Source organism: Phocoena phocoena, chromosome 3 (genome assembly GCF_963924675.1).
Source record: "Phocoena phocoena chromosome 3, mPhoPho1.1, whole genome shotgun sequence".
Classification (NCBI taxonomy): Eukaryota; Metazoa; Chordata; class Mammalia; order Artiodactyla; family Phocoenidae; genus Phocoena; species Phocoena phocoena.
This window is the reverse complement of record NC_089221.1, coordinates 84,192,724-84,208,648: the sequence shown is the minus strand read 5'-3', so window position 1 is coordinate 84,208,648 and position 15,925 is coordinate 84,192,724. Positions and strand designations below refer to the sequence as shown.

At 37.7% G+C, this 15,925-nt stretch overlaps 1 protein-coding gene across 1 annotated transcript in view; it reads right to left on the bottom strand.

The window, feature by feature from the left end:
- Positions 1–6,822: 6,822 nt before the first annotated feature.
- MACIR (macrophage immunometabolism regulator) overlaps positions 6,823–15,925 on the bottom strand; it is a 17,074-nt gene continuing 7,971 nt past the window's right edge. Inside the window, exon 3 of the mRNA XM_065875289.1 lies at positions 6,823–9,303. Coding sequence (XP_065731361.1) covers positions 8,657–9,280 — 624 coding nt within the window. The 5' untranslated portion in view covers positions 9,281–9,303 and the 3' untranslated portion in view covers positions 6,823–8,656. The remainder of the gene's footprint in view (positions 9,304–15,925) is intronic.

Below are 15,925 nucleotides of genomic sequence, written 5' to 3'. Positions count from 1 at the left end.
GTCAGCAGAAGAGAAATCGACCACTGGGGAGACATATTCTGTAAGGGTGTCACACGCCAAAGAATGAGATTAGGAATTCTGCCAATCTTCTTTAAAGGAAGCTCTTCAAATTATCAGAGATGGCTGACTGAAAGAACTGTGGGATGAGAAGTCGCAAGTTCTGCAGGGCAAAGCAGTATCATGCTCTTAAAAGACATGACTAAACAGCCATCACCAAGAACACGATCTCACTCGAGGCACTAATAATGGATTCTGAAAGTAGGATGTTCAGCGAATATTTCACCACATGGTTCAGAAGTCCCTAACCAAAAATATAACATGTGCACAAGAAAAGGTTCACAAACTTCAGAAACCTATCAAGACAGGTGGGTTCTCTTCTACTATCTTTTCTTTCCCAAATTGTATCAAGACCTCAAATTAGGAACTAGAAAGCAAATCCAAGAAATTGAGGAACTTACTGCACTGGATAGAAAATTACTAGCAAAAAAATGTAGAATAAGAATCAAAATAAAACTGTCCACAAATATTTTTAAATGGTCCTTATTTTTTAATCTTCCTAAATCTCAAGGCTATGTTCAAACATTTAATAAGATAAAATTCTAAGAAAATATTTTGACCTCAACAAGAAGAATTTTCAGGATATAATGGATGTGGCTATTCAGCGATTTTCAAACTCATGGTCATGAGTTAAAAAAAAAAGTTAAAAAAAAACTGAGTTGATATTTCCAATATAATGTATACTTATTCATCTATTTCATGCATTTACTATTATACTGGCAAACCACATACATAAGGTATACAACAAATAAAAAGGTTTTAAGGATAAAATTAAAAATATTTTAAAAGCAGTCTAATATTTTCTTCCCTCACCCAGGTGGATCATGTTTGCACTGCTTGGGATGTTCACAGTTCAGAAAACACAAATTTACTTTATTAATTACATGTAAGGGGCAACATATATTCACCCATAACTTACACTCACACACACGTTTGAGATTTTGCAATATTTTATCCAAAAACCTTGAATTTAAATGTAGTGCTTTTATATCACTATACAGAACCTTTTTAAAGCAGTTGTGGGGTGAATGAAGATATGGCAAATCAGGGTTTCAAAGACTTTTTATTACTGCCGATGGCTGCCCTTTTCTCAGCAACTACTATGTGACAGGCATTTTATATTACATGTATTATATCTAATTCTCACAAGAACTATAAAGTAAAAATTATTCTTCCAATTTTATTTAAAAAAATGAAATTAAGGTTCATGATCAACCACATCCTGCAAATAAGTGGTAGAGCCAGGGTGGGTATCTTTAAAACCACAAAATCAAGATGATCACCAATTACAGGACATTATGTGAAGGGCCAAGCATTTTAACTGTTTAGTATTTTCTTTGTTTACAGCTGGCTCCTTAAAGCAAAGAGAGGGGAACTGAGAAATAAGCTGTTAACTATTAAAAATTCTTTAGGTTAAAAAAAATAACCACTCCCAGACATTTCCACCTGCTTCTCTTCCCCTCTCCTTCAGCAAACAGTACTTTTAAGTCCTAGAAAGACACCTGCAGGAGAGATTTCTGGGAGTGGTTACAGCAGGTACGTTTCTACTGATGCAGTTGCCCAAAACCTTAGAGCTGTGAGTATTGTTTCCCAAAACAACATCCTTTAATCTTAAAAGACAATTTTTTAAAATTTGTTTTTATTTATTTATTTTTGGCCACGCAGCTTGTGGGATCTTAGTTCCTTGATCAGGGATTGAACCTGCACCCTCAACAATGAAAGTGCAGAGTCCTAACCACTGGGCTGACAGGGAATTCCCTTAAAAGAGAATTTATTAAGGATAAGTTCTGGAGCTTGCAGAGCAGAGCATTCATTCTGTTTTGCGCTGAAGAATCAGAGCAGGAGAGAGAAAGCCAGCTAGATTCCCTACCCACTCTTCTTACCAGGCTGATTGTGCAGTAGGAGCATCTTGGACTTCCACTCAGGACACAGAGTTTCCAGCTATGTTCCCAAACAGGGCCTGAAACTGGCTACTTGGTACCAAAATGCTTATTCCTCGTCCAGGCACAGATGCAGCTAATATCTATGAAGCCTCCGGGCTGCCAAAGTCAAAAAAGATGAGAGGGTCCATGAGCCTGGAGAAGCTACTTCACAGTAAAAAATCGGTTGAATTAGGAGAAATGCTAACTGTAAAATGTTGTTTGCCAGTTTAAGAACCATGATTTGAAATTTCACTGCTAAGTTCTTCACCAGAAAACATGGGTTAAACTACAGTTGTGATTCAGCATGATTTCCTTTGCTGGAGATTTTTAAAAAGATATATGACTGCTGTCCATTCAGGCATTCTCTTCTGCCTGGGAAGTCCTCACCTTTCCTACCCACCTGGCAGATTTCTCTTCACTCTCCACACCCAAGCATGGTTTCCCTAGTGAAGCTTTCCCCACACGTAAGCTAGAATTAGGAACTTTCTCATCTGTGTGCTCAAAAAAATCTTAAATCTGTATTTAATTAGAACCATTCATTTTAAAATGCAACTATTTGTTCTTGACTATGGCTTCTGTGTTTACTCACCTTGTATTCCCATCACTTATTACTGTGCCTGGCACATAATACATGACAACAAATATTTGGTGGATGAAGAAATAAAGGTTGAATCATGAATCTGAAGGAGCACTAATTCCTACAGATAAGTTATAATAGATTCATCTCAATGGTTCTATTTCAAACAAGGATTTGTTTGCTTTTATACACCTTATATAAAATCTATCATAGTTCTTTGAACATTCTCTTTATAGCCTTATAAGATCACTATACCTGGCTGTCAATATACAAAGGAACCCTCTCCCATTACTAGTCACACCACAAGTCTAGCCTAACACAAATGAGATAGCTCTTACAACTTTTCTATTCACAAATTAGGAACCATTATCATCAGCAGCATTTCCTATAATTTCTAAACAGAGTAACCCGGCCCAGTGGGGAAAGTCATGTTTTCAATTGTTTATTCTCTGGTATCTCTATTCTAGTCAAAAGGTTCCTCAAAAAAAAAAAAGGAAAATTTTAAAGAAAATCTGGAGGAAAAATACACAATCCCACCTATTTACTTTGAAGGCTTGATCTAGCAAGCGTTTAAGAAATGAATTTCTGGTGAACACAAAAGTAGTTAGGCAATGTTATACCAAATGTAATGTGTGCTCTTGCCCTTAAAAAAAGAGAGTCAGTCTGTCACGTTTAGAGAATATCTTTCTGAACTATGAGTGGATTACCTTATGTGGCCTGCCAGAAAACAGTATTCACTCCTATAAATACCTAATCCCTTAAACATTTCCCCCATAACTGCATCAATTTCTCATTTGATGAGCATGTCACTAAACATATATGTGAAACATAAGAATAACAAAACTCAAACTTTATAAACATTAGAAAGTAAAATACAGAAATCTACCAACAAATGCAGGGTTCTAGGTGGTCATTTCAAAAACAATCTGTATTAGGAAACTTCTTGAGCAAAACACTTACCATATAGTAGTTTCATTTCTTATACAAACTACATCAAGAATACACATTTTTAAATGTACTTCAGACCCTAAATAATTAAAGCAAACCTCTCAGTCACCGCCCCCCCCACAACCCCAGGATAAAGGGCAATGCAAGAGAAAACAAATCACTAAAATATCCATTTATGCTCTCATAGGTCTCACCTGCCCTGTCCCCAACTCCAATATTTCAGTTCTTTAACTACCCCACCACCTTAACTCTTCTCTTCTAGAAAGTGTGTCAGTCCATCTTAGCGGGCCACCTAGAAGAAAGGTGGAGGTAACCACTGAACGTTGCTGGCATGCCTTGACCCTTCTCAGATTCAATTATTTTAAGATTTTGCCTTCCCCATATTTTTCATCTCCCCAAACTTCCCCATCAAGTCACTTTTTTTCACTTTCTACACAGACAGCAATGTTAAGTGAGCACATTCAGTATATAGGCCAAGCTACTGACAGAAAAATGAATAAGTTCTCAGATTTCAGTCCCGTAGGATTTAAGCTCCTCTCTTAAATTAATATTTATTCTACAAAACACTCACTTGGCATACATCTTATGCTACCTTGCCCTACCTCTCCCAATAACAGGCATGTCCTTGAAGGTGAAATCCATCTTAATCTCTTTTGTCCCCAGAATGCCTGCATATTCTCAGTAGGCACCTTCTGAATTCTCCTCTGTTCTCTGGTTAGAAGACTGGGCCCAGAATGGCCTCCTCAAAAACGTTCAGACCATTTTTAAATTCACACTATAACCCATTGCAGAGGGTGTGGTGGGCAAACAGGTCTTATCTTCACTGTAATGTTGATCAATTCACTAGCAGCTGCCTAAAGTGCTGGGTTAAGAAAGATAATAAGGTCACATATGGACTCAGAGAGAGAATGTACACTGATACTAATAATGGATTAGTGATGTCTGCCACATGCATAGGTAAGGAGCATGGTGGTATGCATGCTCAGTATTTGCCACCTCAACTCTAAACCCTGAGCCAAAATCTGAATTTCATTAAGTTCAAGTACTTCTTACTGCCTAAGTTCCTTTCCCTAACTGAAGCATTAGACCAGGCACAGAGGGTTCAAGGTCTTCCAAATATATATTTCCACGTATAAGCCTTTTACGTAAAAGTTTGGTGAAGAATACTCTTCCTGGTGAATTAGACTTAAAGGTCAACATCATGGACCCCGTGTTCCCCTCCCTCTTTGCACCGGCACACAGTAAGAACCCTTTCTCGAGAGCATTCGGTAGCAACTTTTAAAGTGCCGCTAAACTTTTTCACAAAAGCAAAAGCATCGAAGCTCTTTATTCCAGAAGCAACCCCAGCCAGGATCACTTAAGGATTCCACTGTCTGTGCAGCAACTCTTTCATTCCAGTAGATGTTGCGTTCTTCTGTTTAAAGAGTTCCCTTTTCTCATCCTGTGTTCTCCGATAAATCTGTACATCAAAGACAACCCCAAGATCGGGGTGACAACATTTAGGAGATCTGGTTTCAGATCTTTCCTCTGAAATAATTTAACAAAACCTACACAAAGTCATTTTACCGTGGCAAGAATACAAATTCAACATTTTCCCCCCAACTAAAGAAGTGACCTGTGAGCCCAGCAAACTCAAAATAACATATCAAACCCATTCTTATTTTGATTTCTTTCTAGTAGTGTTCTCATCAGCCAGAAAAATCCTGAATTCTTTTCTAATGTAATGTATCACAAGAACCATTTCATAATTCTAAAGCACACTACAAAGTAGAAGGTGCATCCTTAAGGGCTGACAACTTCCACTTCTAGCTTTATAATCATATTTATTATATTTCCAAGGCAATCTTCCTCATCAATTTCCATTACCCTAATCCAATTCCATTGTGTAAAAAGGCAATTCTACTTAATACTTGCTGTCCTCTCTGCATTACAGTGACGTACATCCTTGCTCTCTCTCCACTCCAACTCTTCTAGAGCATTTACGCCATTTATGCTTGACAGACTTCTCTCCTCCCTTCCATGACTGAGAATAAACCACTTAGGCCACAGTCATTTCAAAGTTCCTTAAAAAAATTTTAACGGCTATAATGGAATAAAAGCCCTTCCAAGACAAAAGTATGTAAGAATGAGAAAATTAGTAAACATAGGTTGCTTTCCCCAAGATCTCAAGTAATATTTTCTTCAGTGAAAGGCCAATTTGCCTTTAAAAGTTCACTTAGAATCTTCTAAAAGCTCCCACACCTCAAATATTGAAATCATTTAAATAAACATCTCAGGGAAGGAAAAGACACAGCAAGCCACACTTGGGCATTAAAGGGCACAAGGGGCAATGGAGAGGACTCAACGGGTCTCAACAGTAGCCTAGCTGAGCCAGAGGCAGGAAGACATGGGGATCTGAACAGGTTTACATTTTAATCCATCCCCATAGAGTCTTTTCTTCCCTGACTGCCGACGCCGGGAGCCCTGGAACCAGAAGTACGAATGCAGCAAAAGTCGAGAAGCAAAAGAAGCTCACCTGAGACTGAGGCAAGGACTGAACTCTACTGCTACTTTAATGTATCAGCTGAGCCGATTTTTGCCACAAAAAAAAAAAAAAAAGAATTAAAGTTATATGATACTGCAATGTATTTTAAGATAATATCAGCAGGTATATGACGGCCAAATGTACGCCCTGTTTAGTACAGAATATCAAATTGAATGAAAATGGAGGGACAAAGAATTTAAAAATAGAAACCATATTAAAAGGCTAAAGAAAATGTGATTTTTTTTTTCCCCCCAGCTTAGAGATCCTCCCTAACCTTTTTTCTTGATAGGATACCACTACCTACTACTGGAGCATAAGCACCAAGTGTAGGGAAAGCAAGACTGAGCTAGTGAAGGGGCTCTGCCAACACATTCTGAAAACCACTGAGTTTAGAAACTTTCTTTCTAGGAAACCAAACTTTAAATTATATATGTTTACTAATCACATAATAGAAAATATATCTCAAATTTTAACCCCCCCCCCCACTTTTGCTGCAGAGTTTCACACCTGTCTTTAAAAACAAAATGGAGTAGCTACATATTTTTATTTAGCTTAAGAAATTATGTAGGCGCATGGGCAGAGACAGATCTCACAGTCACACAGTTGTGTGACTCAACACATACCATTGCCATGAATACATCCTTCACCCTGAAATGTGAACGAGCACCAAATGCAAAATTATTATTTTATTTTCTTTAACAAAAATGGAATCTAAAAATAACTGCTTCGGTGAATCCTTGAACAGTAACTGGCCTGTTGATGATGGACCTCGTTCAAGCACAACACAACAATGTGTGTTTATATCACCCTTTTATTTCATAGTTAGAAATAATACAGTTCCACAGGGTAAGTCATCAATAAATAATGGTGTTTAATCATTAAACGTAAAAATCCCAACTCTTTGGCATCCGACAGGATTCTATTTCTTGTCAAACTAATGACTGTATAGATACAGTTAATCTTAGTGATCGTTCGTCAATACAATATGTTACAAAGGTGCAACTTACTTTAAAATGTAAAATAGCTGAAAATTTCCAGCCCACCAAGAAACCTGATCAACTCAGTGAGATATGGGCCAACTTCCCTGAGGCTCTTTCACGTGATTTGCCTCAGTGGAAGTATAATCAACGTTGATTAAGAGTTCCTAGGGTTTTCTAATACTTATTCTGCTCTAAATAGTTTGTCATTCATTCTGGCCAAAGAAAAGTCACAACTGCACCAGGAATGACCCACTCATTTAATTAAAAGGTGTTCTTATTTTATAAGCAAGATTGCTAACACCTTAGAAACTCACAGCCCCCAAAATAAAATTTAAAATAAGGAGGTCTATGCTGCCAGAAATGCCAATTCCGTAATAAATTGCACCTTCAAGAGTCAGAAAAGAAAAAAAGAAATAGAAACTTTTACAAAAGGTACATTACATACATTTTTTTTTTTTTTCAAAATATGTTCAAGAATAGTTGAGCTGTATTTGTTACTAAAGCCAGGGCATTATTTCTTTAGCAACAAATTAAACCAGTGCAATTGACATAAATTGTTAAGTAATCCAGGATTAACCCATTAAAACTGTAGAAGCACTTTAGGCTCCTGCACTAATCCTAGAAAGTGGAGTTTCAATGAGTGCCTGTGCTGCACAGAACTAAAACTGAAATGACCCGATGCCATGCTGAATGGTATCACTTCATACTTAGTTTAAGCATTTGAGAGTAGAAATCATGAGTTCCTCTATTAGAGTTCCATCCACTTACAGAACATTCAGATGCAATCAGTATTATGCCTATAATCCACAATTTAAAGAATCCTTTCCATTTTAAAGTTCCAGATGAATTTTAAATTAGAAAATAAGCACTAAGGAAACTTTTTCAACTTATGAAAACTTCATATTGGAAACTTTCCTGTAAAGTTTCCCCCCACCCATTGTAAAATAAATACTTTGTATCCCAAATTTAATTTTATTAAGACACACTTTAATAACGCTATAAAGAAATATTTTACAGCCATAGAGATCAATAACTTTCCATGCGGAAATAAAAAATTCACTGCTCAATAATATTATTGAAGCAAGTGAAGAAAGATTATTCTCTTGTCAATTTGAAATGTTAATTTTTTTTCAGTGCAAAACCAGTTATAAAATATTTAAACTCAATATTTAAAAATAAAACGTGGTCCAATTTAGCAATCTTCAAGTTCTAAATTTCATAAAACAAATCATTACATATATTTTATAGTAAAGTACAGAGATTAAAGAAGTACTTGAGTACTTAAGATATAAATTTCTAATGAATCATACCAAGTCAGCAACAACCAAGCAGATAACATTTCCAATTTGAGTATCAGAATTTTAAAGACGATATTACTGTACCAAAGCCTTTTTTTCCCAGCTAAAAAGCGATACAAACTAATGGTCAACATTCTGTTTTCCTTGCAGTGGCGTGCTCTAGAATGATTTCACCTCAAGTACCTGTGATTTCATTCCTGTATTCAAAATTTGATCCAATTTTTATGTTCCAGGAACACTTAGCTGATTTAACCATCTATAATGTAAAGAGTCCTGTACAGAGTACAACAGTGGAATTTTCTAGCCAAGTGTAGGCTGACCTAAACTGGTTTACATCCTCTGCAAGTCACTCATGTATTATTCCTAGCAAACACACGGTCCCCTCTGAGGGTCAGGTGTTGAAGCTGGTACTGTAGCACTTCTGTGTCAGCTGGCTCCTTGATGTTCATTTTATCTAGATTGAGGTAGTCCAGAGATTTGGAGTGAGCCCTCTTACCTTTAAGAAGACAGAGAGGCAGAGGCCCATGGAGGGCCTTATAAGGTTCATAAGGTAAAGATTTAGTGCACTTGTCTCCTGAGCTGGGCATCCGCCTTCGCCTCCTGCCATTGACAGCTGGAATCTCGTACGGCTGGTAGTACCTACTTCTGGTTTTATACAAACGAGAGGAACGGGCAAGTCCTGCATCCAGCTGTTTGGAGCGCAAGGAAGGCACAGCTTCTCCCTTACTCTCTTCACCTCCTGTGCACTTCTGGGCTAACTTCAGGAGTTCCTCACCAGTCGTGAAGCCAACCAAATAGTTAGAGTCCATGTGGAGGATCTGGTAGCCTGACACAGTCCGGCGCATCGGCGAGCACGGAGTGCTGGAACAGCGGGGCTTCTCCACCTCCGCCTTTCCCGGGGAGCTCACCTCGGCCACGGGCAAGGGCAGGGTGGTCAGGGTACTTCTGGACTCTCCATTAACATCTACTTCCATTTTAGGCACCAGTCTGCACACTCCTAAAAGCAGACAGACTCAGATTAGAAGAGTGTAACGATCAGAGCCTCGGGCCAAGCTGGGTGGTTTGAGAAGGCTCAGGGAGCAAGAAGTAACACCGGCCGGAAAAACAACCAATGTACATCTGACAGATTTTTATCTATGCCTATTAAATGTTCCACAGCAAGCATGAAATGACTACTACTTCTCTGCCTTCAAGAACTCAAAGGCAGGTTAAATTAAAGTCTGAAGGACTACTGAAAGGTTCATATGGAGAAGCGTTAACAGAAAACAACAGCAATACTTCTCTAAATGCAGCGCTCCTTTCAATCACACAAAGTTTATTCCTTGGTGCGATTATTAAGCAAATCCGATACAGAGCTCAACATAATGAAGCAAATAAAAATAATCATCCACAATTTCACAAGAATCCACAAAATATTTCCAACATAAAAATTAACTTTAAAATTAACTCTTCAGCACAGCAAAGGAAACCATAAACAAGACCAAAAGACAACACTCAGAATGGGAGAAAATATTTGCAAATGAAGCAACTGACAAAGGATTAATCTCCAAAATTTATAAGCAGCTCATGCAGCTCAATAATGAAAAAACAAACAACCCAATCCAAAAATGGGCAGAAGACCTAAATAGACATTTTTTCAAAGAAGATATAGAGACTGCCAACAAACACATGAAAGAATGCTCAACTTCATTAATCATTAGAGAAATGCAAATCAAAACTACAATGAGATATCATGTCACACCGGTCAGAATGGCCATCATCAAAAAATCTAGAAACAATAAATGCTGGAGAGGGTGTGGAGAAAAGGGAACCCTCTTGCACTGTTGGTGGGAATGTAAATTGATACAGCCACTGTGGAGAACAGTATGGAGGTTCCTTAGAAAACTACAAATAGAACTACCATATGACCCAGCAATCCCACTACTGGGCATATACCCTGAGAAAACCATAATTCAAAAAGAATCATGTACCAAAATGTTCATTGCAGCTCTATTTACAATAGCCAGGAGATGGAAACAACCCAAGTGTCCATCGTCGGATGAATGGATAAAGAAGATGTGGCACATATATACAATGGAATATTACTCAGCCATAAAAAGAAACGAAATTGAGCTATTTGTAATGAGGTGGATAGACCTAGAGTCTGTCATACAGAGTGAAGTAAGTCAGAAAGACAAAGACAAATACCATATGCTAACACATATATACGGAATTTAAGAAAAAGAAAATGTCATGAAGAACCTAGGGGTAAGACAGGAATAAAGACACAGACCTACTAGAGAATGGACTTGAGGATATGGGGAGCGGGAAGGGTAAGCTGTGACAAAGCGAGAGAGAGGCATGGACATATATACAATACCAAACGTAAGGTAGATAGCTAGTGGGAAGCTGCCGCATAGCACAGGGAGATTAGCTCAGTGCTTTTTGACCACCTGGAGGGGTGGGATAGGGAGGGTGGGAGGGAGGGAGAAGCAAGAGGGAAGAGATATGGGAACATATGTATTTGTAGAACTGATTCACTTTGTTATAAAGCAGAAACTGACACACCACTGTAAAGCAATTAAACTCCAATAAAGATGTAAAAAAAAAAACTTTAAAAATTAAAAAAAAATTAACTCTTCAACTGTGTTTAAGGGGCATACAATAAAAGATAAAAGCTGATCAATTTCTCCAAAGAATCCAATTTAGAGCTAAAAAAAAATTTAAGGTATGGAGGAGTCTTAAGGGAAGGTTCCCACAAACCTTGTAAATGTTCTTTATTCCATATCTCCAATCAATTATTTAAAGAAAACCATTTTGTAGTTTAAAAGTTAATCCTAAATCCAGTAAATCAGGCCATTTTTAATATTAAACATATATAAAAATCAAATGTTATTTGACTATTTAATCCTAAAATATACCACAGATTTAACAGTTATTTTATTCTGCAACACCTAAGACAGTGCACTTTTGAATAGTTTGGTAAATGGCAGAACAATTCACAACGAATACTAATATTATTCATCACAATGATCACATTACATATTTGGAAAACCCCAGCAACCAGAAGTACCACAGACAATGGCCAGGTTCCTAGGAACTTGCAGATGGAATATTGGAAAATAAAATCCAAGGGAAACTGAGTGACAATGTCACTTCTGATAAACTTTACCTCTACTTGATCTTCAATTAGAAGTAGGTAGCACAGCTTTAAATGTCTCAGATCACTAATGAAAACGATGTCAACTAATAACATGTCAAAAAATAATGTGATTTTAAGATTAAATATTTACTGAATTAGGCTATTATATTAAATAACTCTCACAAGTCCCTTTGTAAAACAAATAATCTTTTCCTAATTGAATCATTTTCTAAAATTTGGGTATTCATTCAAAATGTAAGCAATCAGAAAGCTAAAAAAAAAAGTCCCAACCTTATTCCTTCATTTGCATGCTGTATTTTCTTTTCCTTCATTAGAAAATAAATAAACCAAGACTATGAAGAAGTTACCAGATGCCATCCTGTCCTCACTATGGTCCACACATCTCTAGTACAACGGAAAACTAATATCAAGAATGATTCCTGAGGGCTTCCCTGGTGGCGCAGTGGTTGAGAGTCCGCCTGCCAATGCAGGGGATGCGGGTTCGTGCCCCGGTCCAGGAGGATCCCACATGCCGCGGAGCAGCTGGGCCCGTGAGCCATGGCCGCTGAGCCTGCACGCCCGAAGCTTGTGCTCCGCAACGGGAGAGGCCACAACAGTGAGAGGCCCACGTACCGCAAAAAAAAAAAAAAAGAATGATTCCTGAGATAAAGTAAATGTCAAAGGGATCCATATAGTTTTGCTTATTACTTACTTTTTACTCTAAATCTTAGACTATTTCCAATTTTAATTTAACCAAAATACCTTCGTCCCTCAACACTTCTAGCTTTAAATTAATAGGTTTTATTCTATTTTATTAATGTAAAAATAAATTTATATTTAATTGTATAATTTATTTCTCTGTTGAGAGGATGGGAATAGGAGGTGACTACCATGCATACTTTGATATGCATGCAAAAACCTGAAGATTTCTCATCTAATAAACTTCAGAGGGCCACAGGAAACCTCATCAGATTTTATGCTGAACAAACAAATGTTTACTCTAAGCCAAATGACAAATTAATCCTTCCTTTCCCACTAATTCTGCAGTCCAGAAAGAGCACAAGAGGACAGATCCAAGGCCTCCAACATACCTAACCTGACAGGCAGCTACAGGCGGGAAGTGTTTCTCTGATACTTCATTCTGAAAGAGAAGGAGAGGAGGGTCAGTGAAACCTAAATAATCAGGGCTGTGGAGGAGATGGGGACCACCCAAGGGGAGTTACCTAGGTGGTGACACTCAAGCCATCAGTCCACATTAAGTGACAAACCAGTCTAGGTTTCTTCCAAATCTGGCAGTCCATGACAGTCCATGGATTTCCACCAGTCACCTTACTGCATTCCCTGGTATATTATAAACTTCCTAAAATTCATGAATTCACACTTCACCCATTCTGAATTGGGCGATAATTCAAAAAGAGGCGAAGCTGGAAGTCATCTTATTTGCCCCTTAGTATAAAAATTGCTAAGCGAGCTAACTGTGCAAAGTCACAGTAAAGAAGCGTGGGCACAGGCTTCTCTGGTCAATGCAATCATCAGAAGTTTGCTCCCTCACTAAGTCAATCCTGCTCCATCAAGGCAGACCAAGAGGAATACTTAGAATCTCTAGGGGTTGAGGATAATGAATGGCAGGATACAAAGGTTTGAGAGAAAAAGAAATTATATACCAGCTTAAAAATAAGTACCTAGAAAATTAGAAAAGTGAAGAAAGTGAGTGAGACAATGTATAAAGGTCAAGATTTGGTGTGACAAGAAAAAGACACTTCTGTTAGATGAGTAACTATGACTGGTTAAGTTTCCAGCAGCCAAAACACCATAAAAAATATCACCTGGCTTGGGCAAAACTATCCAACAGGCTCTTCAGACATCTAACCTGATAGACAATGATTTAACCTAGATTGTTCAGCAGAAAATGTAGTTTAAGAACTCTGGAAATGTCAACCAAGCAGCCTACCATACTTTAAGAAAACTTACCATATGTAAGAAACCTACTACACTTTACTAATGTAAACAACACACTCCCTGTAGAAAACACTACTTAACCAGAAAGTTAAAAATATAAGCATTTCTAATATCCGCTAACAAAAATTTTTAACCTAGGAACTAAGGATCAATACTCTATGTAACACTTCTGAATGAGAGTCCTGCTGTACTGGAACATGAAAAAGCTCATTTTAGATATTACATACATAACAGCTGCTACCTGCTGAACCTCTGATGAGTAATTCTAAGGGCTGGAAAAACTGCAGTTTTTAGTTATAAAACATCAGTACTCCTGCTCCAAACGATTGCATATTCTCAAAACTAACAGTTCTTTGAGGTGCTTTCATGGCCTCTGTAGCATACTGTCCTATATACAAGAACATCTTCAGATCTTGACACTCAAGTAGGAATATGAATGGTGCAAACAGGACTCAGCAAATTGCACAGATTTTAAAAAATGATCCTTTTTACTTATATTTTGCCTTTCTAAAGAACATCTACTGGGTGGCACTAAGAAAGCTATGTGGAGGCTAGCTGATTGGCAAGTAAATATTTTATTTTTAGCTGGGTAGAGTGCTGACTAAGCAGCATAACCTTCCACTCCTCAATGTGACCGAAAACAAAACTTTTTCTGCTATTAAATTGCCGAAAATTTCCTGAGTGGATTTAAATATTGGAGCAAGATCCTGAGAGCAGTGACACAATCAACGTTTACTTATCTTTTTAATGGGCAGCAGTAGTGTAGGTACTGTCCCATCTGAAGAGGGGGAAGTACTCTCTAAAAAAATGGGGGTGACGTGAAAGACAATAAAGACTGAAAGGTCTCAAAGTCAGCATATATGAATGTCCAATGATTTTCACTGCAAAATTTCTTATTAAAGGCATTCATCAGGGAACTCGGCTATCGTGACTACATTGGATGTAGCCTGTGTTAGCAGTATATTCTTTGTATTTTACCATGAAAACTCTGCTTATGGGTTTGTTATTTTTAACAATATTCATGACTAAGCATTTTGTTTTATATTCTAAATTAAAACTTGTATCAAAAAAACATACTGCCAAGATAAACAATTACAAAGCACTCTCTGTAAATATTGCAGGTATATGTGCAACAGGCACCACACCCACTGCATCCTTAAGAATAAATGTGAACCGAGAAATCAGGCCCACTGCCAACTTCTGCACCACAGAGCACTACAAATTGGAGACCAACAACAGAGACCCTTACTGTTTCCATTAATGCCTTTCATATGCAGTTTAAAGCAAAAATAAAAACTGGAAACAGAAAATATGATATGATACCAGAAGCAGCAATATTCTGTGGAATAGAGTCTAGAACAGAAAATGCAACAAGCATAAAAAAGTCAACTTGCAGTTGAACACTGCTTTTATAACTGAGTTTCATAAACAAGTACCAGAAACAACTGTAATTTTTTTAAATGACACCTAAGGGTCTTCAATATCAAATTCCCTCACAATCCAATCAGCAACAGTGGCACTCAAGTATATTTATACAGCATACGGAAGACCTGGCAATGTTCACAGGCACCACTCTGTTTCTTTGAAATATATGAGGACTCAAAACTAGACAACGCTAAACAAGGAAACACTTCAATATTTACCAGGAAAATGTACACAGTGTACATTTTAAAAACACTGGGTACAGCATGCAATTGTGAAGTTTAGCTGAAACTAAAGCAAAAAGTCCAAACCACAACATACATGTAGGGGAACCTGATGCATCAAGACCAGCACATTCAAAAGAATGTGACCATGGAATCTACTCAGCTCTGAACACCCTCCAAGAGGCCAAACTTCCTATACATTTGGCACCAGGAGCAACATTTTGAAAATATAACCTAGATGCCTCAGCTCCTTAGACCAGCTCTGAAAATAGCTGATAAGTTTCACAACTACTATACAAAGAATTATTTTGAGAAGTACTGCATTCTGGGAGTGTTTTTTTTTTTAATCAGGCTTATCAAAAAAAGTCACCCTCAGTAATCAAAAAACTGCCCCAGTATGCTTGAACTGTTTTTAGCAACACATAGCAACAAAATTTAAGACAAAACAGATGTAATGTAACTGTCTAAATATACAGAACAAAAATATCATGTGAACAAAATCTTTTTCAAGAGGTACCTGAAACGAACCATTCAGAACAGAGTCATTCCTTGGGAAATGGAGTCCTTCCTAAGCATGACCATTATCAGTCCAGTGATATCTAGATCTATCTAGTTTTAGTGCCAGAGTCATCTAGGAGTTCACTTTCCCGGACCCTCCGATTACAGAGAAGAGGACATGTAAGCCGTGAAGGCAAGGGCCTACCCAGGGCCAGGTGTGCAGTTCCAGGTCTCCTGGTTTCAAGTCCAGTTCTCCTTCAATGTCATCATGCTATGCCTCTAGCACATGGTTCCCAAAGCTGTCTACACACTGACACATCCAAGGACCTTCAATAAATACTGATGTCTGTGCTCTGTTCCAGATCTGTGATTTAAATCATCTGGGGCGTAGCCTG